The sequence below is a fragment of the Pleuronectes platessa genome, chromosome 3 (genome assembly GCF_947347685.1).
Source record: "Pleuronectes platessa chromosome 3, fPlePla1.1, whole genome shotgun sequence".
NCBI classification, from domain to species: Eukaryota; Metazoa; Chordata; class Actinopteri; order Pleuronectiformes; family Pleuronectidae; genus Pleuronectes; species Pleuronectes platessa.
The window spans coordinates 21,946,939-21,974,849 of NC_070628.1; the positions used below are offsets into that span (position 1 = coordinate 21,946,939).

The 27,911-nt window shown below is 40.2% G+C and overlaps 1 protein-coding gene across 1 annotated transcript; it reads left to right on the forward strand.

The window, feature by feature from the left end:
* The first annotated feature begins 5,993 nt into the window (after positions 1-5,993).
* Positions 5,994-26,362, forward strand: armh3 (armadillo like helical domain containing 3). The gene is made up of 26 exons (XM_053418802.1): positions 5,994-6,106; positions 7,680-7,789; positions 7,882-7,938; positions 8,032-8,178; positions 8,517-8,624; positions 8,717-8,809; positions 8,899-8,973; positions 9,066-9,152; positions 9,357-9,413; positions 9,549-9,592; positions 10,087-10,147; positions 11,223-11,269; positions 12,463-12,538; positions 13,522-13,615; positions 14,937-15,038; positions 15,156-15,214; positions 15,607-15,672; positions 16,180-16,249; positions 16,658-16,718; positions 16,811-16,899; positions 17,696-17,778; positions 18,291-18,417; positions 19,534-19,609; positions 20,658-20,736; positions 24,948-25,064; positions 25,255-26,362. Exons 2-26 carry the CDS (start codon positions 7,688-7,690, stop codon positions 25,345-25,347), a joined length of 2,070 nt encoding a protein of 689 aa, XP_053274777.1. The 5' UTR covers positions 5,994-6,106; positions 7,680-7,687; the 3' UTR covers positions 25,348-26,362.
* Positions 26,363-27,911: the final 1,549 nt, after the last annotated feature.

The following is a 27,911-nucleotide window of genomic DNA, read 5'->3' on the forward strand; positions in this document are numbered from 1 at the left end:
GAATGATAGTTGATAGAAAACACGCTATGTATAGATGTGCTGAATGAATGTGTGTGTGAATTTGATTTGTACTGTAAAGCACTTTGAGACTACAAGAACGCTACATGCTGTTAATAGAGTCCATTAACCAAACACTGTTAAAGGACCTGGAAACAAATACAGCAACGGTAATAAAAACAAGTGTGTGCAGAGGCTGAGATAATCTCACGTTGCTTCCTAGTCTTGGATTCAAAAACACAGAACATATACCCAAAATGATTGCAAAGCATTATTTTCAGTCTAAAGGCACAGACCAGTTCTCAAAGTGAGTCTTCTTGAACAAGAAGGGGTAAGAGAACAGAGCCTGACGTGTGGAGTGGAGTGCCGGTGGTAAACAGCTGCATTCATGCCTCATCACACACGGACAAGTGATGCGCCGCATGTGACTCGACTCTACCTCTCACCTCTGTGCAGTGACAGCTCTCTGTAGTGGGGCTGTTTTGACCCGTCAGTGAAGTGAGGCTGTGTGAAGACAGGCTGGAGGCTGTGCTGCAGGCTGTCCCGGAGCGCCTCAGATCTCCTCCTGAAGGCACAGACACATGCTGCTGCTGCTCTGTGCTTCTAGCCGGGTGGTAAATTGCTTCCTCCTGTTGATCCAGGTCTACATCAGTCCTGGAAGAAAAAAGGCAGCTAAGATGAGAAGCAAATGGGAACACAAGGAGCCTCTCGAGGGCAGATTGCAGACCAGTGAATCTGAGGCCTGGATCGGATTCTCACATTCACTCAGGATACCGTTAGTTTCCTCTTTCTCCTTCTCAAACTATGTGTTGTGAAGAACATGTCGCAGCCTGTTGCAGTTTGATAATGCACCCAACAGTTCTGTCATTGCGGCACAGCAAAGTGTGGCCCAGTGTGTGTATGACTGACCTGGAAAGATATTTTTGTCCTTGCATGCAAATGCTTTATTGTCAGTTTTGCTAGACGTGGTGGCTGTGGCAAAGGGGGTAGAGCGGGTTGTCCACTAACCAGACTTCGATTGGTTTAATCTCCGCCTTCTCCAGTGTCTAAATGTCCTGAACCCCACTGAAAATCCCTGGCGGTATGTAAAATAATGTGTGACAGAATAAAACTTGTACCATAAAGCCGTTTGAGTGAGTGCTATGACCAGAAAATGTACATCAACTCATCCCCTTCATTCTGTAATAACCACAAAACCACACAGGCCATGGTTTGTGCCCTGAGCCATTATGTTTTGGCCTTCTACTCTTGTCTGAATCAAACACCTCTTCATTTTTCAAACCTACAAAGGGAGGAGGACGAGCAGCACTAGGTGAGAATCTCTTTGTCACTGTGCTACGTCCACAACCCTCCACACCAGTCTGCGTCACACAAACATCCCACCTGGCAACTCTCACACTCCCTATTCAGGCATTTAGTGCGCTCACTGTGTCACAGTGTATCTGCGGAGCTGTGGGCGAGACTCCCAGCTGCCTGAAACAATGAGCGACTCCGACATTGACAGACACTCTTTGGTCTCGCTTTGGATCATGGTGTGTAAGGGAATTCTACTTAATAACTACTTACTTTACTTAATAACTACTTATGCTTATAGCAGACATTTCCATCCAGGGTGCAGCTCGACATGGTCTACTCATGTCTTGCAGAAGTTGATCTGGAGGTCACCTGAACTCTTCTTTGACCTATTGCTGTACTCTGGTTGACCTCTGTTTATCCTTTGTTCGAGGACCTCAGCTGACTGACCACGACCTTTACCACACATGACACTATTTCCTCTCCAACACATTTAGGATGCAGCCCATAAGTCACCCTTTACAAACTATATGTTCCAGACAGAGAACAATACCTTCACCCCCCCCCCCCCCCCCCCCCGTGTGACTGGTCAGGGTGTGACCCACACAGAGACACTTTAATATGGGCACAGACACTTCACTTTTTCAACTCACTCACAACATCCACCTTGCCTGTTTGATCTTTCTTCAGAAAGCTTTTGCAAATAAACCTACAAAGACAAATTGTCTCAGAACCTATACCTCAGAACCAGTATTGACCAATTTCCAACACAACTGATTCAGCACTTACTTCCCAATCCCAGAGAGACAGGGCGGGTCATATTTCTATTGTCTTCCTTTCCCAGCATTTTAAGGATCTAGTTGTCCTTCCATGGTCTTTTCTGAATTGGTTAGAGAACTTGTTCTTCTTACTCTATCATCTATTTTTGAGGATAAAGTAATAGCAAGTGTGAGGATCTCGATCAAACTCCAACTCCAACTGCTCATACGTGAAACCTCAGGTCGGAAACAGGCTTACGACCACAGATGATGCTGTTGCAGTCACCTCCTTCCAAACACACAATGTACAGCCTGTACGTGTCCACCTACTGTTATCAGCTGTTGCTCCAGAGAAAAGAATAAACACTTTCGTGGTGTCATTTTAAATTTTCTAATATGAATTCTCTATATCCATGTACAGATTTCAGGAACGAGTATTTCCATTTTTCTGCTATTCTCAGATAAAACTGTTTATGTTTGCATCAACTAAAGTCTTGAGTTATAAGAAACAAGTAGTGACCGACACCATCACAGAGATAATTCACAGGCTATTTCCATTTGTCAAGGGAAAAGATGAAAAGAGAAACTAAAACCATTTGTCTGTTAATATTTCAATGTCTTTGATTTAGGGCCCAGCGTTGATCCTAATTCTACAGTGACGGCGAAATGGCTGTAAATGTTTGGGTGATGAAGTGTGATGTCGGAGAAGAGCTGCACTGATGTGTTTCATTTGATGAACTCCTAAGGAAGTGTTTACGTTCTCAAACTCAGAGTATGCACATCAGTGAGACATAAATCACAACAAAGTGCACATCAGAGAGAAATCATATATTGCGGGGCCACTTCCTCTTTGTCATAACTCTCACAGAAAGGGCAATTAAATGCATTTAAGATACAGAACATATGGAAGGTCTGGAGTTTTATCGTAAAGATCGTAAAATCGTAAACGTAAAGAGAGCTTGTGTTATGTGAAATAGCTTCAGGTTAGTGCACACATAGATTTGATTACTACTGTTGTACTTATACTCACTGTATGCAGACAGCTATAAATACAGACATATATATTTGTCTGGTGTTGGTCACAAGTTGAGTTAAGTTAGTGCTGCAGTGTGAAATGTAGTGGAGCGCTGTCTTTCACAGGTCACAATGTGCGTGGACGTGGGACCTTTAAGTGTTTAGGTTTCACCAACAGCATCATACATTCCTCATGGAATAGGCCTATGATCTTTGAGGCTGACCTGTTTCTTCTTAAGTTCAACCTGGCAGGTGAATGTTCAGACGTGTGCGTATGTTTGTATGCAAAGATGGTTTGTGTGTAACAGATTAATGTTCCTCTCTTGCCCACAATGCTATTCCTCTCTTTTACTTCTCTCATTATACTCGGTTCGTCTTCCCCTCTCCTGCCTCCTCTCATCTCTCTCTCTGTCTAATGACACAATAAAAGCACAGCTCGTCTCATTTCCCCCGGAAATTGAGGTGCTCAGCGTAGTCTGTAGCAGAAATATTGCACCCCTGGTAGTTAAGTTAATTTACCCAGAAAAGCATAAGGTCAAAACAGGCAATCATCAACTGTTGCTTTAAACTGAAGTTAAAACCATCAGGCACTTTACAGTGTGAGATAGACAATAATTATTGTTCACAGACGTCGACATATGTGAATCAACAATCTGCTGAAGTTAAAAGCAGTCATGTGATTTTGTATGTGGCTGACTCATCTAGTTTACTGCGTTTGATCATGTTAATGTCAGAAATATAGCATTAGAACTCAAGCTCCTAGAAAAAGGAATATCTGGGATGACATTAATCTCCGTCGTTTTGATTTCCTGAATAAAATTGAAGATGACTCATGTGCGCATTTGTGAGGAGGAGCAGCTCAAACAGAAATCCTGGTTATTTTCTGTGTGCTTCAAATCAGCAACAAGTGGCCACGTATTACAGAGACAAGGGACTTTTCAATCACTTCCATGTGTGCAGCCCCTCCATAATTCATGTCTCGGCAGCATTTTGTATACCCAGCCTCACCCCTGATGATTTTCTCTGCATTAGAGGGAAACATTGCACCAGCAGATGTTCAGCCTCCTCGACAGGACGCAGATGGTTTATCACTATCATTCTTCTCTGCTGGAATCAACCAGTTTTCAATCACCAGTGTTAATGGGAACACAGAGTGCACAACACTTTGCTTTGAGGCGCGCTGCTGTCAAATATCCGCCAGCGATTCTAGACAGAAATCCCCGAAACTCTCTCCCGTAAATGATGAGACATTTAACTGCACGATGACACACAAGCAGTCTAATCACTTGAGGCCTGTGTCTCCATGGAGATCCAGACGCAGCACTCGGTGTATTCAGATCCACGGATTACAGATGAAACTACTCATGCTCATGCTCCGACTGTTGCAGGGACATATTGATGAAGGTCTGCATGAGCTGCCAATGAAGGAGAGACAATAATGTAGTAGAAATATTAACTAAACATGGTTGACAAACTATTTTGTATTTAGATGGTAAGCATTTGAAGCCTTGTCAAGAGACTTTTATGACTTGTATTTACATACACCAAATGTTTAAGACTTAAGCTGCTTTATGGTCAGAACTGTTTATGTCGTGAATACAGTGAGACCTTTTGGACTTAATTACCCATCAAAGGAAGGAGTGTATGTCTTCTTATCACCTAAGGAAACACATGTGAATCAGCTGCTAATGTTTAGATTCCTCTCCTTCCCCCACCATGGAACCTGTCTGGATTGGCTCAGAGAGACAGCCCTAAATCCTGCTATATAAGATGTGTGATTTTGACTGTTCTTCAGCCTCACTCTGAGATCCTTGTGGTTTCTTTATGTTGAACCTTTCTGCAGAAAGCCCCTTATTAAATACACGTAGATAACTTTGTTGTTTCCAGCCTCTTGTATCTCCGGATTGCTATCACAATAATAACAAAGCTACAGTCTAAAGTCATTCTCTTTGAAAATAAAATTGACACAGGGCGAGAGACATTTGAAAACCAGGAGATTTGGGGAAAACTACATGAATCTATAGGGAGTGGTGACTTGGCCAAAAGTTTAATCAAGATAAAAAAGTTAATTTAAAGAGTATATATTATACCTCCTGACTATGCACACACCATGCATGCGTCATATATCGATATATAGTGAACTTTTGTTATGTTGTTATTGATTGGAAATTGTCGATATTGTTGTAATCCCCGGCCCGACATGAATCTGGCTCACGCTGCTCTTCAGTGAGGAGACCTGCCTGCAGGTTGAGGTCACTCATGAATCTCCTATAACTCTGTTTCTATCTGCTTTTCCATCAATCAAACCTTTCAGTACTCAACACTAATCTAATCACATATCTATGATAGCAGTACCAGTCCACATTTAGCAGCCACTACTATCGTTCTAATCTCTCAGGTTTTAAGCAATTATTTTTAATTCTATAACTAATATCTAGTCATTTATTAGTTTAAAGGATTTTGTCATATGTATCTTAAACGATCAATATTAATTAAGGACTCAATTTTTTTATTTGATATTATTTTACTCATGAATCAGTGAATTATTTTATTACGTATCATGTGGATACTTTTGACATCGTCTTACAGAATGTCACAGAATTGATAAATCAAGCTGTTTGATATTTGTTCATATATACATTATTAAAAGGCAACAAAAGGCAAATCTAATCTACTTCTTCTATTTTTTATTATAATTTTCAACACATTATTTTTAATGGACTTTGTCAATGAGGTGTGTATCTTATTTATCTTAAATTATAAATATTATTCTGGGATTATATTTCCTTATTTGGTACTGTTATTCTACACTATTACATTATTTCCTTTAGAAATATGTAGATGCATAATTTGGATGATTAGTCATTTCATATTATTAATATTATTAAAAAAAATGATGTGGTTGTAATTACATTTTTTGTGAGTCATAGAGAATGTGTGTGTATTATCTGTGGCTGAGCAGCAGGGGGCCACGGGCAGCAGCAGTATGCTAACAGAGGCTAGTGTTGTCACAAGGATTCACACATTTGAATTCTTCCATTGAGGTAAGAATAAAAACACTCTTCACCAAACTGGGACCTGTTTGAACATTCTAACTCATTCATGTTGTCAGTGACCGCAGCCACATGTTTGACAGCTAACCAGAAATCAGTGTCTGATAGGCGTTAGCTAGTTAGCTAGTTAGCTTTAGCTTTAGCTGGAGGGACTGAACGTGACGGTGTTTTTTCCGTGTGGAGACCTAACTGCTGATAAACACACTGACTGTTTACCTGCAGTCGACTGAACAACAAAACGTGTTTGTGAAACGGAACCTTCTTCTGTTTACCCGTGAAACCCAGGGAGGTAACGATGGGTCTGTTAGCTCATGCTAGCTAGCTATCAGGTTGTATCATGTGTATCGGCTTATCAGCTGATTGTATTCAGTAAATCTAACAGAGCTACTCACAGTATTCAAATGTTGTTTTTCTCTGCTAACGTGACCTTCGTGTTTACTGTCCACTGCTCGACATGTCAGTGATTTGAAGTGTAACATCTCGACCAGCCCAGTACAGACAGTGTGTGATAGTCTGAGCGAAGTCAGGTGAATAGTTCTTCAAGTAGCTGTTTAAAACCGTGGTTGTGGTAGATGTTTAAGATTACACAGCAAAACGACTCGATATGTGTCTCAGATCCGTCGTGACAGGAGAGTCCAGCTGTGAACAGCAGACGGACACAGAGGCTTAATGGCACAGGCCACAAGTTAATGTAATAAGTGACAGAACACATCTCGATCACTGTCATTGAGCTACTTAATAATGTGGCTTCACTGCTGAGGGGAACCTCTGATCCCGGAGCAGGCAAAACTGAGAAATCACCAACAAATCCTATAAAGGAGCTCAGACTAACAGATTTGATCCATGTGAAAAATATTGTCTGTGCAGCTTTTATCTCTCTGTCATACAGTTCAATCTGTGGTCCATCTCCTGGGCGTCTTTCCTCGTAACCCGATTTAAACCTCTGCTTTAATTCTATGTGTTTACTAATGATTTATTGTAAGGTTTCCGTAGGTGGATAGAGGTGCTGATAATGTTTTTATTATTATTATTATTATTAATAATAATAATAATAATAAAATACAGTCATTCTGTGTCAAATCATCACACAATTGTTTTGAACGGTCACAGATCTTGTTGAAAATGTTCATGAGTGATTATAACGTTGAAATGCGAAAAAACTATTAAAATTTTTTATACATGTAATGTAAAGTTAATATATGTTATGTCATCAAAAAGACCTCCGTAAAGGTTCTGGTTTTTGAGTCGTAGCTGAGATATCATTATGTACACAGGCGTTATGTTCAATTTGATTGATGTCCAGGTGACCTCTCTCTGCAAACAACTCTATTTGGAGCTACTCAACGGCTCAAATACGATATTAACTCCTGATTAATAGCCTTTGCTACCACGGTGACCATGTTTCAGGAATATATATTTATTTATTTAAATTTACCTCGAAGTATTTAATCTTGACCTATATTATAAAGATTAACGCCCTCAGGAATAAATGTGCCTCGAAGTGTGATGCTATTTGAACTTGCTTTGGATTAGGACTTACCTCACTCATTGTGTCTGTTTTCAGACTCAGTCATGTCTCAGGTGGAGAAGAAGGCTGGGTTGCTTAGAAGGTCGTCGTCCTCTAAAAAACCCTTGAAAGAGAAGGTGGTGCTGATGTATGATGAGATTTTTGCAGTGAGTATCACAATGAAAAAAGTCACTGGTAAATGTTTTGAGAAATAAAGTCACGTTCAAGTGTAAACAGTGTCCTGTCTGCTCTGTTTTAGAAAGAGGATCCAGCCAAAAACAACCCTCGCTTCTGGGATGAGCTGTTTCTTATGAAGGTAAAAGAGAGAGAAAGATACTTGAGGAGAAATGTTTGTTGCATAACAGGATCTCTCTCTCATTGTATTTATTGTCCTTCTGTCATGTTCTAGGTGAACCTTGAGTACCTTGAGACCAAGTTGGAGAGTGTCGATGGGGAAGAGGTTCAGCGAATTCAAGACAACATCAACTCCCTGTTCCACCACTGTGTTCAGGCTCTGGGTGAGGAGCACCAGATCAAAGTGGTCAACGCCCTGCAGGTAATCACAGCTTATCTTTACATTCAATTTTCTGATTTAAAATAAGCACCATTTCAATTAACATGGGACTCTGTGAACAGCACATTGTCATTTCTATGAGTTGCCTATTTATGGGGGGAAATGTTTAAAATTGTGTTGCAGGTCGATGTAAGCTGTGCCCGCCCCTAAATAATTTGCTTGTCTTCCTAACATTTTCAGTAAGGGGCTTTAGTGCTCCGAGTAAAAAGTTGGTATGGAGCTCTGCCCTTAACGATGATAACAAGACTGTAACTGTAGTCAAATGAAGCTTGACTCATCTGATCTGAGTTTATTAAATCTTTCTGCTCTTCTATCCGCAGACTCTGTGTGCACTTTTCCGAGGGGTTCATCAGAAGAACAAATCGACGTCTGGCTTTGATATCATCAACATGCTCATGGGGTTCGACAAAGCCGAGCAAAGGATGAAAGTATGTGAAGAATACAGCTTGGGAGTGGAAGAAAGGAGCGAATGAGATTGTGGGGAAAAAAGGGAAATCATTTTCTTGTTTGTCTCCTGCAGGACCTGATGGAGAGACTGGACAGTCTTCTGTGTGGCGACGGCTCGGAGAGTCTCAAGAGCCTTTGTCTCAAACTGCTTCTGTGTCTGGTGACGGTGAGAATAGAGGATTTATAACCTGATGAGCATCGGGAAAAGTTTGTTGTCCTACAAAACACGACCGAATATGTGAAATTTGTCCACAGGTAACAGACAATATCAGTCAGAACACCATACTGGAATATGTGATGATCAACAGCATCTTTGAAGCCATTCTACAAGTAAGTGATGAGTGGACGACTGTGTGTCATTCTTTTTTCTGGAGTTTTAATTATTTTTGTTACAAATAATCTTTCCTCTCTGTTCTGTTCAGATTTTGTCTGATGTCTCCAGTAGAGGGCAGCATGGTTATGATGCTGTGGTGCTGCTGGCCCTTTTGGTCAACTACAGGAAATATGAGGTGTGTACATACAGTCTATTTATTATACACATATGATGACTGAACTTGTTTATATGATATTAAGCCTTTTGGGCAGCAGAGTGATGCAATACAATTGTTGTTAGCTGTAGAATAAATACTTGCCAGTGTCAACTGTGCATCTAAAAACATGAAATGAAAGCTACCCTCGCTGTTTGACTCTAAACTAACTGGTTTCTCTGTTAGTCTGTGAATCCATACATTGTGAAGCTGTCCATCGTTGACGATGAGCCAACACTGGATGTAAGTATGTTGTAACCTACTGTATCTTCTTACCTGCAGAATAAGAATATAGCTGATTTTATGTAGGCGCTGGCTTCCACTTCAAGTACATTGTCACAGGTTTGATTGAACCACCGCGTGTGTTTTATTTCTCAGGGAATGGGGATGGTTGTCCACCACGCTCTGACAGAATATAACAGGTGAGAGCTAAATCTGTCCAAGTGTTGTTTTTTAATGATCCACTGCATTGTGTTCAGAGGGCACTGGCATCAGCAGTTTGGTTTGATGTCTCCCACAAATGTTCTATTTCTATTCTCCTGGAAAAAACGACAGGCTTTTTATTCTTTTAGTTATTTATATCTGACAGCTTTCTTTTGGCAGCCGTTAATGTATTTTGGACGAGGCAAGGTTTGGAAATAAAAATGCTGTTTGTGAAGAAGGTCTGGTCTGTCTGCATTTGTGCAGACAGATGAGTCACAGTGATGGATGACAGCTTTGTACAGTTCATTGTTTATGTGTATAAACCAAATGCCCCACAGATAATGAATAGCAGGGAGGAAATGTTAGGTAAATGATTGTGTGTTAGATTACAAGTTCGGTGTTTAAGTGAAAATGTCTCTGCCTCTTCTGTTTTGTGGCCCTTCCTGTCTTTGATTTTTCCTTTATGTCCTTCGTCTTTTCCTCCACCTTACAGGCAGTACAAAGATAAGGAGGAGGAGAACCAGGGTGGTTTCTTCTCTACACTAACCAGTATGGTAAGTTATTTTTGTTAGTATCTTAAATTGATCTATATTAGGGCTGCCACTAACGACTATTTTTCTATCGATTAATCTGTCGACTATTTTACCGATGCGTCGATTAATCTAAACGATTCAATTTCATGTCCAAAGCGCCACGCCACGCCATGCCAAGGAAAGCCAGGCGCATCCTATCCACCCCCCTGTTAAACCTTTGTGTGGTTCACATGGGCTGCTATGTGCCTCGCGCCCTGCACCGATGGTTTCGGCGTCGAGTCTGTCGAGTTCGCTTAATAATGTGTTAGACAGACTGTGTACTGTGTACTGTGACATCTTTATTCGGGTCCTCACTTCCGTGTCTGACCCCGCCCCCCAAATTCATTGCCTCATCCTATTGGTCCACAACCAACATGGGGGCTTCCTATTAGCTAAACCTAAATGTCAATCAACTGATACCACGGTCTATATTTTCCGCTCTCCCAAGCGGATCGTGACAGGAAACACACTGGAAAATGATTTAAAACATTATTAATGACATATTTTATATGATAAGTGATCAAATATGCATCTCATACTTTGTATTCCCCTTCTGTTGTCCTGGAGTTTTAATTTCCCCAATTTTCCCAATCACATAATTAAATGACCCCCTCTGCCCATCCGCTACAAGCACACGAGCAGATGGACAAAGAGAGCGGGGGGGGCTATAAAGACCATCATCATTTACCCCCAAACCAGTACATTGAACGGATTAAATACAACAACAAGTGGAGAAAGCAGAATCGTTGGTGTCAACCTGGCGTTACGTAGTGATATTGAAGAGGAACATTTGTTACAATGAATTGAAATGAAACGTTATAGAAATCGAAAAAGCAAATTCATAATTTGTGTGGGTCCGACGAGTTGGTTTAAAATATTGATGTCGACGCATTTTCAGCGTCGACGTCAAGGATGATGTCGACTAATCGCGGCAGCCCTAATCTATATTTCTTCCATTTTGATCTTTTATTTTGTATTTTAAGAGTTTCATAGGATGCCTTGTATGTGGATGTTTTGCTGTCTTTTACTGATAAATCCGTCGTTGTTCTGTTTATAGGTGGGCAGCATGTTTATAGCAGACGCCGATGAGAAACTCTCTGTGCAGTAAGTGCAAAGTGATTTTAGTTCCTACCCATCAGTCAAACATAATTGCATAATTTTCTACACTTTGACTGAGGATCCATTAAAACCACAGTGTTTTCTTTTTTCCTGCTGTTTTGTCATGCGATTTCCTACAGTAAATCAAAGTTTAAATGAATTTAATACCCCAGTGGGGAAAATACATTATCGTGTGTTTTGAATGTTTTTGAAGAATACTAAGAAAAATCTGTAACTGTTACAGTATATACTCTAATTTGGTTGGTCCAAGCATAACTTCAACATTTGTTGGTGTAACATTTTCACACGTTGATCATGGCAAATTGGTGTTAAAGAAATTATTATTATATCATAATATAAAGCTCTGGAGAGGGACAGGCCAGAGTCCCGTTCTGTACCGGATCTGCCCGGACCCGTTAACTTATGACCTGACCTGTCACCTGTGATGAAACACACGAGCTGCATACACAGGTACTCACATGAAATGGGTTATGGCCTCCGTGTCCTCCCTGTGCTGCTGCAGCTGTCGGTGTGTTTCCTCTGTGAAAATGAGCCTAGCCTGTGGCCATCAAAAGCAAATATATTTTGGCACTTTTAAAAATGTTAGGAACGTATTCACCACCGACTATTTACGTCTCCATTTGAACCATTTATGTGAACTAGCAAATCACAGTTGGTCTTGACTCAGAATTGAAGGAGTGAAAGGTGCTGTCATAGGTTTTGACAATAAGAAAATCCTTCTGGCTGACCAGGCTTCATATAAGTTGATTTTAAATGTTAAATACTGCAGATCATTTTAATTTCTGATTACTCAAGAACCCCCCCACCCCCCCACACACACACACACACACTCACTTAAAAGTTTGCTGTTTGCTCCATTTCTTTAGATTTTAGTGTAATTTACTGAAAAATGTGTAGTGATAATATTTGTATCTGTGAATGAGAAACAACTGTTGTTTTACATTGTTAATTTCACTGAAGTATATTTATCAATATTTAAATTTAATGCATATTTACTTTTTAGATGATTTATTAGTGTCTATACACATTATGCTGTAGCTAATGACACAGACAATTAAAGTGACCTGCTGACACATGACTGGACCAAAGCCTTGAATGAGTTTAACAGCTCAGTCCAATCTTATGTGAAGATTTGACTTAAGAAATGAAGGAGCTCATTCAAACTTCTCTCAACTCAGGACAAATGAGGCGATTCTGCTGGCACTGTATGAGGCCGTGCACCTTAACCGCAACTTCATCACTGTATTAGCTCAGGTAAGTTGCTCTGCTTTTACTCTTTCTCCCCAGTTTAAGATCATTTCCCACTTATTTATTAGTGAATCAAAGTCTCTGTACATGTGTTGTTACCCAAAATAAAGTTTCACCTCTAGTAAATTTATGCTCCCAATAGATTTTCCAAAATAGGAGTATTTACATACTTGTTAAAGCTTGTCATACTCTACTTATTATAATTGGCCAGACATCAAAACACTCAATTTAAGAATATCCGGATATTTTGCAAACACATTTCTCGAAGGTTTTTTGAATCTTAAAATCTGCAGTTAACGGTGTTATATTTTTTGAAAATAAATGGAAAAGTTTTTTTATTCCTTTGCGTTTAATCTAGTTCAATCAAGACATCTGCGATGTGAGCTGACATCAAATAAAAATATAAAACCCTTGACAGTGGTTAGATTCTTCTGACTGTTTAATGCACTATTTTCTCAGTAGGTGCTAAATGTCAGCAGTAGAGTTGATACTTTGTTGGTATCAGTGTCTCTTGAAAGGTGAAAACCACTTCATCACTGTCTTAATTGATCCGCACAGTGACATTCATACACATTTACTACTAAGTAACTCCCCCTAAGGTGTAGCCATGTCAGATGTTGTTTTAATATCACACGCAGAACTTACCCCATCATTCTAAGTCACTAAACAACTAGACAACTGCTGCTGTCAACGCCATTAAGATCAGTGAGCAACCATGAATAATGTTAAATGTGTAATTACCCTGATGTGTCACATTCACTCTCCGTGTTTTAATTTGGTTGTTCATGCAAATTTCCCACGTACCTCTATGAATGAACAGTATTGTACCAAAGAATGTGCATTTTTTGCACAGCCCTGCTGATTTGTTATCTCTGTTCTTGTTTGTTTCTGCTGTACAACATGTTTTGTTATTTCAGTTTGTGACAGGATATAAGGGTCAGTTATTGACATTACATTTCATGTGTGTTTTTTTTTTTTTTTTTCAACAGAGCCATCCTGAGATTGACATCCCTACCACACCTACCACCCCTACTCCAATGACCCCGACATCCCCACTCGGCACAGCGCCGCCCTCCCTAGACAGTAATCCATTCTCTTTTGAAATACTTTTACTCTGACAAACATGCATGTCATGTCTGTGACATTAGCTACTGTTAATATTTTTTGGGGGATGACACAAGAGCTTTGTTGGGGAGGAGAGCTTTAGCCCTTCTGCTTTGTGTGTTCACAAATGTTTTGCATAACCTCTTAAACTAGGAGCAAAATGGAACTATCTACCCTATGAGAGGTTAAAGGGAGTCGAGGCTCTCTAAAACTTATTGTAACAAGGGTCTCTTCTCTTTGCTCTTATTTAATCCTAACAGTGTACATACATTTTTGATAACCCCATCAAATATGGCAGCTCCCTTTCATTGCTGCCTTGAGCAGAAACTCGCACACACATACAGTACACCTACACCAGCACCACCTTTTCAAGTATTGACTGGATTTTAAGTTCATAAGTGATGTACTGAAAACACACTTCTAATGTGGCTCTATTACAGTTTCATGTGAAAATGATTACTGTAGCCCGAGTACTTACTCATTTCTGAAACTGGTGCATGGCTTTCACTTCAGGTTATGTCGAAGGCACATTCAAGAGAAGGTCATTTAGCATTCGCACACGCTGTAACCATCTAAAGGTGCATGTTTCTATCCCTGGCTAGTTCTTCCTCCATTGCTATGAACCTAAGAGCCATTTTGTATATCAAATATTTACCTCCAGCTTCAGATACAGATGAATGTTTCACATGCAGGGTGCATTATGACATGTGATGGGAGCCTCAGCACTTACCGGGTCCTGTGCTCAGACCAGAAGCATTTGCACACACATGCCTGCATCACATGTCAGGAATCTACTTTGTTCCTTCCACGGGTTTTCCCCTGCGTGATGATATGTTTCCTGACAGTTTGAGATCTTCTTTCCCACCAGTCCTGCAGTGATCCGACAAAATGAGGGTCTGTGGGGTGGAGGGGGAGAGAAATGACCGGCTCATCATTTATCCATGAAACAGAACGTGTGATTCAGAGTACAAAGATTTAGAAAGGGATAAACCTGATTGTCTAGACAACACAACAAGCTGCAGTAAGGCAGTATTGGGACAACGCATACCTTTTTACTCATTTATTCGTATATAATTAGGCTGTGGGGACGGCTTTTGGGACAATATTTTTTATAAAATGACAAACGTTTGACTTCCTGTACATGTTTTGATTTAAAGATCAGTTTATCATCATTATGTTCTCTCCGTTTATTCCACATATATAGTAAATCCTCTTTCTCCATAAGATGTAGAAAGATTATTTGTAAGAGTTTAGGTTGCAGTGATTGTGTCTGACGTTTTTTTATATACTTGCTTTATAGTGATGAACAACCCAGAACTGCCCCTGGATCCCAACCTGGGGACCAGCAACCTCCTCATCACCTTCCTCAAGTATGCCTCCATTGTAATGCAGGACACTAAAGGTAAACGGAAACCTTCACGTCCTCTCCTTTGTCTCTTCTTTTCCCCTAAATAGTTATCAGACTGTATAACATTATTATATTTGTTATCTTTTAAGAGTCTCATGTTTGTGTTTGCAGATGAGCATAGACTCAACAGTGCCAGACTGTGCCTAATCATCCTCACCTGCATAGCAGAGGTATGAGCAGCGCATGCTTCCATGTTGTCCAATAATCCATCCATGGCCCTATTGAGACCCGGTATTTAAATCCGTCCTGAGAGATCTGATCACAAGAGGACACATGCACGTGTGTTCACAACCTACATTAGAATGTGTCCTGAATGCCTCTACTGTGAACACTTGTGATGGAACTCACTTCCTCACTCTATATACAAATAATCACCTCCGAATGTGGTGGGACTGAGTGATGGGATCTCAAGACGCAGTGAGGATACATGTGGGTGTGTTCAGTCCACTTAGAGCTAACCATTTGTGATCAGATCACTCAGGATGGACGTCAATACCAGGTCTGAACCGGGTCTTTGATTGACATGGTCTATGCTCTAAATCCACCTGTGTGTGTGTGATAGGACCAGTATGCTGATGCCTTTCTTCATGATGACAATATGAACTTCAGAGTCAATCTCCACAGAATGGTGAGTTTATCATAAAACAGATGCAGACACTTTCAGCTGTCAGCGTTAACCTCTGTGATATTTAATGTTTAACTGTGTCAGGCATTCAGAAGGAAAAAAAACTGTTAATAAAAATAAAAATAAAAATGTTAATCTTCCATTAATTCCCACTAATTAAAGCTGATATATACTGACAGTATTCTGATACACTGGTCCCTCACTTGTGTTTCATGACTGTATCCTCACACACACATACACAGACACACACGTACACACACACACTTTTCATTATCAGTATTTTCCTGTTTGTCACGTAAATTGTTGTGTTGTAGTTGTTTGAAAACATTTAAGTCATGTGATTAAGACACATTGGTTGCTTTATTGGTTTATGCCCACCTGTTAAACACAGATAATTGAATAATATCCACAGATAAAGAGAAAACATGTGGCAGAGAGCTCTGTACAATTCCCAGTAAGTGAGTAAAGTCCTTGAATTTTTTTCTTTTCTACCTAATTTATCTCTTTCAGCCCATGAGGCACAGAAAAAAACCAGTGGACAAGAACATGCCTTCCCGGCCGCTGGTGTGTGCTGTTCTAGGTATGAGGCACATTTATAACTGGGGTTTTCTGTGCACTGGTAATAATTGATCTTTGATATTGTTGAATGCTAGTTAGTCAACTATAACCTCTTATTAGCTTTCTGAGTGTCCCATGAAAATTCGTTTAGCGGGAAACCAAATATTTGTATTTTAAAGTTGAGGATATACTGTAAATTAGTTTAAGTCCCATGAACAAGTCCTCGCACTTTTAATCCTTAGTGGCTATTGACACTTAATTGCATTGTATGGTTGTCATGATTCATATTTTCTACATATTTATTCATTAGATAGGTTTTTTCCTGTGATTATTTTTTCCTCCATGGAGTCCTGCTGAAGCTTTGTCTGCTTTTGCTTTACAGCTGTAACTGATGTTTTTCTATCTCTGTCTCTCCTGTATCTTTCTTTAGACCTGATGGTGGAGTTTATTGTCACTCATATGATGAAGGAATTCCCCATGGATTTATACTTGTGAGAGCACACACACACATTATTCAAATACTAGTCTTATACAGACATCTGCGCTGTTTGTCACAGTTTCACATGTTTTCTTATTTGTGCAGGCGCTGTGTGCAGATCATCCACAAACTCCTGTGCTACCAGAAGAAATGCAGAATCCGATTACACTACACCTGGAGAGAGCTCTGGTCAGGTAAGGACAGCTCACTGTAGGTTAGGTACATCAGGCGTATGAATGAGAATTTGTTGTAATGATTGATCTTGAAGTTTAAACTTAATTATGAGTTATTTGCAAGCAGCATTATATAACTTGTCTCTTCGAGGTTTCCCGACGGGACAGTTTAGAACCTAATTGGAAAAAACAGCACCTCTACAGTTGAGTAAAGAGTTCCTGCTTTCACAAAACTAAACCAATCTCTTTTTGAAGTCATTGGGCCTGTTATTGTGTAAATGTATTGCATCATTGAGACTGGATAATGAGCCTATAAAGGAAGTACCATCCATCCTGGTGGCATTGCTTTCAGCCTGGTCAACACACAATAGGATAACGTTTCAGCTTGTAATGGCCCAATCGCACCGTTTCTCATTAGAATAAAATGTTTCTCTAATCAGACCAATAATCTGCTTATTTCCCCGAATAACACGGCCCTCTCCTCCTGGTGGTGATGATAGTAAACCATGAAAATTTGCCAAATTAAAGAAACGGATGTGTTTATCCTCTTCATTGTGTTGTTGTGCCAGCTCATGTTGGAGTCTGTTAAAAGCTTTTTTTTGTGTGTACACATTTTGGATCTTTTGTTTTCTTCAATTATAGCTTGTGAAGGGACTTGATTTGGTGTTGAAAGGTCCCCCCCCCCCGTGTTTCTATTATCTGTCCTAATAAAGAAACAACCGGAGGGAAGCAGGCTGCTGCCACCTGCCTTGGCTGGTAGACGGCTATCAGCTCTTCAGATTATTTAATTAATGCCAACATATCTGCCCCTGCACAGCTCTCATCAACCTGCTGAAGTTCCTGCTGTCAAATGAGACCACCCTGCTGGGCAAGCACAACATCTTTCATCTGGCCTTACTGGTGAGAAGCACCACATTCACAAAACACGCAGACCAGAGCCTGACAGAGTGCAGTCAACAATGCTGATTGTTTTCACAGAGATGCGTGTATTGTCTTGTAGAAAGACGACCGGATGAAGTAGATGTGCAGTTTGTAGTCCAGCTGTGCACATCTAATCAAACACTTTAAATTGTTTAAATAGTCCTTCTTTATTTCGTTTTTGTGGAGGAGGTGAAAAAAAACAACTCTCTGTGTTTGTAAAATCTGTCAGAGCATGAACTTACACAGATCAGCCATATCATAAATACCAGTTACACGTTTTATTGCTGTGGCTGATCTGTGTATTTTTTGTTAAGCCATTAAAAACAATAGATATACTACAACGTATTTTCTAAAAAGAATAATAAATTACAAAATAAGTTTCAAATCACATTACTTATGTTTTAGGTCAAAATCTCTTTGTTCTTATCTTTTTGAGTGTGAAAATGTTGTAGGTACATTCACACTGAATGTGTTTGTGTTTCCTCATCCAGGTAGTGAACCTATTCAATATGTTCATAACGTACGGTGACACGTTCCTGCCCACCTCCAACAGCTACGACGAGCTGTACTATGAAATCGTCCGAATGCACCAGGTCTTCGACAACCTCTACTGTATGGGTAAGAAAATAGACTGGTAAACATTAGTAGTTCTAAGTCAAATGCCGCCAACTGTGGGTCTTCAGCTGGCTTTAAGAAGAGAGCTCTGTATTCTTAGTATGGACATAATAGCGAAGTTTTTTTTATTTGTTCAAAGAGCGATTAACAGGCTTTGTTGCTTCAAGAGATGCACTACTTCAATAACCTTCAAGCGGTTCAGACTCTGAGCCCAGCAGAACTTAAAGTGATGCACACTACGCTTTTCAGGTTTTCCACGCTCTTTAGTGTGTCTTACAACTTTAGGCCAAAGTCGGTCTCCGAGGTGCCTTAAAGGTCAAATTTTTATTCCTGAATTTTACCCTTTGAGTATCTTCATGTTACATGCTCACCAATCAACTCATTTGGCTCAATTTGGATCAGCAGAACAGATGCTGTGGCTGCTGTGGCTATAGTTACGTTTATGGCTGATCAGGAAGCCTCTTGCAAAGGGACGTGATGTTGACCAATAAGATCAGACTCACTGTTTTGGAGTGAGTCTGACTTGGTTTCAGACGGAGTGTGAGAAGAAGTGCTGCCTTTGTAGGAGAAAAATGTGAACATTAGGGCAACCTGTTCTAGAAAATCCCCCAATTCAAATTATGAACCTTTAAATGACCAAAATATGGGCACTTGAATATGGAAGCATCCTGTATTTACCTTTTGTGGCTAAAGGGGTTGCTTTTGCTGCTAAGCTAAAGTAAATTGGTGTTGCTTTAAGATATTTATCAAGAAAAAATAAATAACATTCCCTAGGACCTTCTTTCATTGACCGTTTGCAATTTGCATCAAACAAGATATTTGAAAATGTAACCTTGGGCTCTAGGAAACTTTTCTGGTATTTTGAAGGAGCGATCAATTGGTAAATTAAATAATTGACAGGTAAATCGACGTTGAAATAATCCATAGTTGAAGCCTTAAACCTACTTTTTTTTTTTATCTTGTATTGCCCGTCCACTGCTTAGATGTTGCCTGCCAGGTCATAAGAATTTCACTGCTCTGATGACGCTTAGTTATTTGGTGCATGTGACAAACACTTTGATTTGATTTGACTGCACATGCATCTGATTCTGTTTGTTTCTGTCATTCTCTGCCTTCTAGTTTTGAGGGTATCAACCAACACGGGCCAGTGGAAAGAGCCAGCCAGCAAAGTCACGCACGCCCTTGTCAATGTTAGGTAAAAACACACAAACACACACACTTAGCTTGCAAATACTAAAGAAAAGAGGGAAAAAAGGGTCAAATAGGAATGCACGGAATTGAAAAAAAAAACATGTCGGAGGAAGGTCAAAATGAAGGGAATGAAGTAAAGGCTTTAGAACTATAATTTTTCCATCCCTAGCCTGCTTCTTCTTCTTTTTTTCGTCCCAGGGCTCGTCTACTCGATCATTTAAAAGCCTTTATCTCCTTCAACCCAAACGGACTCCACACACTCACTGTTCCTCTCCAACAGTTTCCTATTCCCATAATCTCCCTCTCCTCCTCCTCCATCTTCTCTGACGAGATGATCCTCTGAGGTCACCCTGGCTCGGAGGCCCCTGGGGGCACCCGAGCGAGCGGTTATACTCCCTCTGGATTCAGCAACTCAGCTGGTCTCCTGATGGAGTCGTCTGCACTATTTAATTGGCAGTCACAAGGGTTCAGGGAAGGCAGGAAGGAGAGTGAAGGAATAATGAACAGATGAATAAATGAATTAAGGTAGAGTGGTATAAAGAACCCAGAGAGACAGTGTTGAAATCAACTCTAATGAAGGGACCAATTCCATTTTTTTATGGATTTTTTTATTGTTTTATCCTGCACTTGGAAATGACAGCAGAAATACCACTACTGCATTTTGTCACCCTAATTTATTTGATGTATTACTCTTTCTAACCCAGGACTAAATAAGCCATTTCATATCACTGCTGTGCTTATTGCATCAACTTATATTTGTGCTATAACGCTGTTTATTTCTGAGAGATGAATGGTGATGCTGGAAGACATTGCATCTGAATTTACATCTGAAATACCCTGGTGTGCTCACACAATATGAAGGACACACTTGTGTAGTGCTGCATTTCGTGGTGTGTATATATAAATGAAGGTTTTTATTTTATTTGCATAGCACTTATCTAACCAAGGTCACAAAGTGTTCCACAAAATCCATAGCAAAAAAAAAAACGAGTAAAAATTATTCAAAATCATATCTGTATCATTTCAGAAGTGCCTGTGCTTTTGTCTTTAAGGGCCATCGTCAACCATTTTAACCCCAAGATTGAGTCGTACGCTGCCGTGAACCACATCTCCCAGCTGTCAGAGGAACAGGTAAACACGCCAGACTCAAACTTTTCTAACGCTCAAGGAAATAAAAATAAGCTTCACCAACATCTCAGGGCCATCCGGACTGAAAAAAGCAGTAGTAACAGCTCTGTGGCCGATATGAACGATTCAGGCCTTGTCTGCAATACAGCAGGTATTTTTTTTTTCTTTTTTACTACTGTCCAGACAAAAACACACAAATGACTACAAACACGCAAACAAGCATGGCGGGCCAGTAGTTGGTGAAACATTAGGTAAATATCAGAGAAGAATGCAGTGGTATAAATAATATTGGGCGAGGCACCTGTGAATGCAGCTAATGTGTTGCAGTGATGCTAATTTTAGCTGCAAACTTGTAATTAGATAAAGCAGTGCTGACCAAACCTAGAGAAACCGTTATACAGCCACCATTGTTGTTGTTGTTTCTGGCACATGCTCGTTACACAAAGAAGCAATAGGCATTTGTCAAGTTAGCCGTGACGTGATACACAGACACACACACGCACACACACACCACTGATCTTAAAACTCATCACTTCAATCAATTGGGAGGACACTTCTCATACAAAAATCCTGCAACAATATTCATGACAGATCCCGACACAAACATTTGGGTTGTTGAAACGCCACAGATTTGATAGAGTTTTTACTAAACACACACAGAATTCACCTCCCACTGTGTATTTAAAACATTACCCCAAAAATAAAGTTAGATTTATTGTGATTATAGATGTTTGTTGTATATATTTAGAGAACAGTCATTGTTGCAGTTACTCTGATGTCTTCAGACACTCTCGTTAAAATAACGACCCTTTTTTAAGCACGCAGTAGGAGTCCCGCTGAAAAACACATGAGTGCAAAGTGACTCATTAAGCATCTGGACAGCTTTTGAAATGCTTGAAGTTATTCCTTTATCATTAGTAGAAAAAGTTGAGTGTGGACCGGAGGGAAGCTGAACCGATACTGATAGTGCTGTGAGCTCCACTTTAGATCCTTTATCATTTATGTCAAATCGGAGCGGAAAGGAAAGCCGCCAGGAGTCCCTTTTTTAAACAAGGTGATAAGAGAGTGATGGATCTGGTCATTAAACTCCCCAATTACCTCTCCACTTTTATCTGCTAGATTTATTCACAACAAAGAGGGAAGGAAGAAGTTGCCTTCAGTGTCAATGAGCTGCCAGTGCTTTTATATGATTTTCCACTGGTGATATTAACTCATTAGATAAAGTGACGTTGTTTTTGAGTTGGTGGGTCCCAGCACTTTTCTTTAATATTAGTAGAAGTCTTCATGGAGCTGCTGAACACTGGCAGTAAATTGAGTATTAACAGAAAATGGTTTAAAATGCATCTAATCAGGCCTTTCCTCAATGATAAAGAGAAGCAAACCATTTGGGAAAAACTGTTACCCGGTATTCTAATGCACTTATTTTCTTATATACACTTATATTAATTATTGAATATTTTAAGTTTCCCCACCATAGTGTTAACATGTAGAGTTTTGTTGTAAAGGAGGATTTAGAAAAACATGAACAACCTAATGACAGGATAACCAAAAGTATACACAATAGATAAAACCATACAAACTTGAAGATATCTTATGTTACCTATACGACTTGGTCTGTTTTCTAACAATCAACTTTGTGCTAAATTATTTAACACATATGTTGGATTAATCTCTTTAATTCAAGGGCTAGAACCTCTTATATTCAGCCGGGTGCCTGATGTCAGAACGTAGTGATGGTGGAATCCGGGCTTCAGTTCATACCTGTTTTTCGTATGTGTGTGTGTGTGTGTGTGGTTGATGAGTAAGAAAAAATAGGGGTGGGGGGGGGGGGGATTTCTAGGTTTAATTATAACCCCAACAAGCCCAACACAGTTAAGTTGATTCCAGTCCAACCAAGGAAATGGATGCAACACAGATCATTCCTTCTGGGTTTTAACGCGTCTTGCACATGCAACAGGCTGCACCTGCCTCCAGCCCATGTGATGATGCTATTAGCAGCTGGTTTCCCAGGTCAGGGTCAGTCTGTCTCAGGATTCTGAGAAGAGTCTTTGACAGAGACATTGTTTTAAATCCTCACATTTGAGCCATGCATGGATTTCAAATACAGTAAGTCCTCCCTCTGTTGCTTCATCGCAGGCCAGACAGAAGGGAATGCACTTTTCTTTCGCTGTCCTGCAATGTATTTTCAATATCTTCAATACCCAATCATTTATCCACTTTGCTCTACACAAAGATTGTACCGAAACACTGCTTGACCAAATGCCGAGCACTCAAATATCTCATTGTTAACGGCCAATCACACTATGGCTTTACTATGTAGGACATTTTAAAAGTACTGATAGTGATTATTAAGTGATTTGGATCAAGAAACCCAAAACAAAAACTGCAGTAATTTCACATTGAATTAATGCCTATTGATTTTCTTTTGGAGGATAGTGATTATAAAGTACTTACTCGTGTTGAGTTAGGAAAGAGACGGACAGAGGATATAGCACTTTGTTGAGCTCTATGAGACAAATTGTGATTTGTGAATATCAGCTATACAAATATAATTTGTGTGATTTATTAAGATGGTATAATGGCAACAATAATTGTTGTGGCTTATAAACAGTTGTTTTGACACTTTAAGATTCATAAAGTGTCAAATGTCTGTTTCTATAATTTAGAAAAGAATTGCACTCTGCAAAATCACCCACATAATAAGAAAAAAAAGCTAAATGTTCATCCCTCTTCTTGCATTCCACTGATTACGTCAAACTATCCAGAGCAGCTTGTGGCTGTGGATTCGAACCTGTACGATAGAGCAGAACAGCGACAGAGAAGTCAAGCACAGATGATGAATTGAGTCACGTTCACATTGTCACTTTCCACTAAGCCTTTTGTTTTTCTGCCCTCTGCCTCCCTCCATCCTTGTTTTTTAATGAAGTGAATGTGATTTTTGCATTTTCATTCCGCGTCTTTTGACATTCAAGCCACCTGCAAGCCAAGCGCCCGCGGCACGCTCGTTCCCGACAGTGACACCAGAAGATGGATGACCTCCAGAAACACACACAGCATTAAAACAGGCTGCTGCAGTCTGTCTGTCTCTCTGTCAGACACAGCATATACAACATCAGAGTCAAAGCACACTTCAGCACACAAGGCTGCTTTTGTATCCACGCTTCAAGATACACACAATGCCAGCCGTGTGCACGTAATTCTATCTGCCCAGTGATGCAGAGAGGAAACAGCCTGAAACAGAGACCACGACGGCTTTTCTTTAATTTTACTTTTACTTTTACTTTAATCTCTTGCTCCTAACCAATTCGTCATAGTTTCCTCCTCCTTTACCCCCTCCACTTCTCTTTTGTTCCCCTCCTTTCCATTTGTTGCTAATGAGAAACTAACTTTAACACACATTAGTTGAGGTTATGATTCAAACCTGCCTCCACATTTCCACACAGAAAGAGAGAGAGATGGGGGGATGATTTAGAACGAAGAGAGGCAGAGAGGTATGCGTATGAATATTTCATCAGCGTAAATCAGAGGTTGAATATAAACAACAGACCTTTTATTCCTGAGCAGAGCTGTATAATTATAAGAGTCAAATATATATGGAGGATGATGAATGTTTTACTCTTCTTCGTCCTCTGTCAGTAAATCAAAAAATTATGATTTAGCTGCACCTACGATAAACTGCAACGGCCAGAGGAGAATATGTAGAGCGATAGGAGCTGGCACGTGTGCGCCTGTGTCTTGTGGTGCTCAGGGAAGCATGACAAGACGCGGCTCATGCATCTCGCTGCGAGTGTCTCATGCTGTGCGGAGTGTTGCAGGGCCATTAATAAAATAATGAAAGCTCTGCTCAGGGGCTCAATCCCCACTGGATGGTGAAATGACAGGGATTCAAATGCTGTATCTCTCTGCTAACTTGACTTCAGGCAAGAATCCTGTGCATACCACACCCACACACCCACACACCCACACACCCACACACCCACACACCCACACAGACACACACACTGATCCGGTGAGTTGAAGGGACCAGATATGTTGCTCCAGTATTGCAACCCTCCATATGATCTCTCATGAATATAAATGTTCTATTAAAGTATTACACACTAATTGTATTTGACTGTTTGAGTTCACTGTAAGATGCATTAGACAGTCGTGCATGTTGTGCGGTAGGAAGTTATGCAACAGTCGTTTAGATATTTCTTTTGTGTTGTTGTCAGGTGCTGGAGGTGGTTAAGACCAACTATGACACACTAACCCTCAAACTGCAGGATGGTCTGGACCAATTTGAGAGATACTCGGAGCAGCCCAAAGAGGCGGCTTTCTTCAAGGAGTTGGTAAGATGAAGAGCAGTGCATTGTGGGAGTAGGGGTTTGATGTTGTCTCCACCCAACAGCTCCTTTTAATTGATTTGTGGGCACATAACAAGTCAAAATGATTCATGAAAGAGTCCAAGGTGGAGAAGATGTGGTGAGAAGAGGTTGATAAAATGGCACGTGGATTAAATGTCTCTGTCTGTGTCTCCAGGTTCGCTCCATCAGTCTGAATGTGAGGAAGAATGTCTCCTTGAACACAATGAGTCAGGACGTCCTGCTCAAAGAGTTCTCCACCATCTCCTGAGACACACACACACACACCCACACCCACCCCTCAGATGGACACAGACCTTGAATTTAATGTGCGTGTGGACATGTACACATACTTCACTTGTTCTCTCCATCCGTCATCTCCACCTCTCACCCTCTTGTCTCCTGTAAAAGCGAACAGTGGAAACAGAGACGGACACACTGTCAGGCTGGATGCACCTTAATGCGTGTGTGTGTGTGTGTGTGTGTGTGTGTGTGTGAGATCCTTTAGGGAGACCTTATTGCACTGGATCCTGGTGTGCAAGCTGCAGTATTGGCCGGACTGTTAACAGACTCATTCAGGTTGACTTTAATATTCAAACAAAAGTATTTTCAACCCAGATCATCATCTCTACCTTTTCAGCCACTGCTGATGTTGTAAGTAACTCCTGCTGCCGCAGTTCATGACTTATTCATCATGTCTCCTGAAGTTATTTCAGATTGTGGATTTAAGCGCAGGTGATAATGAGCCTTTTGAATTGGAATCGTACCGTACATCCTCCTGAATTAGATCATTCATTTGTTTCCTCTGCAGAAGAATGCTTTCTGTTTCTGCTTGAATGTTAACAATTGTCCACATGTTCAAAACAGAAGTGTTTCTGAATTATCATCTTTGCGGAGTGGTAGAATATTTGAGTTGCGGATGCTCTGAAGTGATTAAAACCCTTTTTATTTATGTTTTTGAACCAAGCCATGATCAACATTCACTACTGTACATCACACAGGTTCTTTCTGAATTAGCTTTAACAATTTGATCTGAATGTTTTGAAGTGAGTGGCCAGTCAGATGGAAAACTAATGTCACCATTGTCGCTGGTGTTTCTGGTGCACGTGAAGGAAAAGATCCTGACATCTGTTGGAACTCCTCCTTTTATCATTCAGAACAGTTGAAATGATTTTTTGTTGTTGTTTTTAACTGGAAGTGGATCTTAATTATGCAATTTCTTTTAAGCGTAGTCTCTTCTTTCTCTTCATCTCTAATTCCTGTTAGTTATTTATGTTTCGGGTCTTTTTTTTTTTTTTTAAATAAAGATTGGTTTCCTACTACACTAAGAGTGATTCCTGTCTTGAAACCTACTCCTATATGTCTAACAACAAAATAATCATTCTTTGTATCAAAGTGTACCACCAGTCGTCCTCATCAATCCACACACACACACTCACACACACACTATCCTCTGCTGACGCTGCAGAGAGTCCGATTCTGCTACATCAGGTGTCAGTATGAAGCTTGAGCTCCTATGCTGATGGACTGCAGAAGTGAAAGATCACTAATCATTTAATGAATGTGCTCTTCGATAACAAATGGTTTGTCTTACATCATTTCTTTACTTTTAGTTTCCTGTCGAGCTAATATGAGCTGTGAGTTGTGACTAAGAAGTGATGCAGCTTAAAACGGTTGCTTGAATCTTTTTTTCGGTGACAGAATAAGACGTTTGCACAGTTTGGCTGCACTTAACTCTACATGTATCTCCGGAACACAATTAGGGACTAAGAGACAAACTGATGAGATGTTGTTGGTCAAAGTGGCCTCACAAAACAGCATTTAGCCTCTTCAACATCATGTCTCAAGCCTGAGTACTCTTCCACACGTCTAAACACATCATCCTGAACACATGTTACAAGAGGAAACACATTATTACAGCAGAACTTCTTTCAATTCAAACATTTTTTTTAAAAGAAGCTCCTGCACAGTCATGGTCCACCTACACTTGTTTTCTCTTTCTCCTGCTGCTCTCAGGTCTGTCTACAGATGGTTCCTGATTGACATTGAAGTTGTATTTGTCAGGGCAGTGTGATTGGTGAATTGATGAACATGTGTTATTTTCAACCTAACGTCTGAATCACTAATAACAACATGCTCTTTAAAGAAGGCAAAGTGTGGGACTATATATATTTTTCTAACAGTAAGATACTTGATTACTAGATTCAATGAATACAAATAAAATATTAGTATTGGATACTTTGTAAAAACAATAAATTAAAGCTTTCCATTATTTCCTTATATGGTGAATAAGTGGAACTGAAAACATGAAGGCCTCTCTGTGTGTATGACTTTTTATTCACTGTACATCATGTGTTAACCCTGTTAGTAGTAAAGAAGTGTGGACGTCCACTCTGGGAGACTGCAGGTGAAACTGAAGGAGGAGCTGGAATCAGTATTCTGCTCCTCACTAACTGCAAGTGCACCTTGACTAAATATTTGAATCGATAAATTCAATATTTAAGTGAGTAGATGGGAACTGTCAGTGCCGGGGTCACGGTCGCTGATGAGGTGACCTCGCTCTGAGAAAAGTGGGAAACTATCTTGTTGCTCTCTTCCCTCACGACTCGCTCCTCCTCCATCTACCCCCCCACCCTGTTGTGAAAGTAATTAGCCTGTATCTCTGATAAACTTTGTCCTCCAGCTTCTCACTAATGATGTCTTCCCCCTCAGGCGCACACAGTCATCGCACACTGAACCCTTTGTTTGTCGGAAGCTGCTCAAAGTAACTCGATCTCCTGGATGTGGGAGAAATACACGCAGAGGTCAGAAGAAGGGATGAAATAAACTCAATCA

What these genes read in the sequence shown, in the direction of transcription:
- armh3 (XM_053418802.1), top strand. Translation starts at nt 7,688, where the DNA reads ATGTCTCAGGTGGAGAAGAAGGCTGGGTTGCTTAGAAGGTCGTCGTCC. An exon ending in AAGCCGAGCAAAGGATGAAA is followed by an intron (nt 8,625 to 8,716) that starts GTATGTGAAGAA and finishes TGTCTCCTGCAG; the next exon opens with GACCTGATGGAGAGACTGGA. An exon ending in TGCTTCTGTGTCTGGTGACG is followed by an intron (nt 8,810 to 8,898) that starts GTGAGAATAGAG and finishes ATTTGTCCACAG; the next exon opens with GTAACAGACAATATCAGTCA.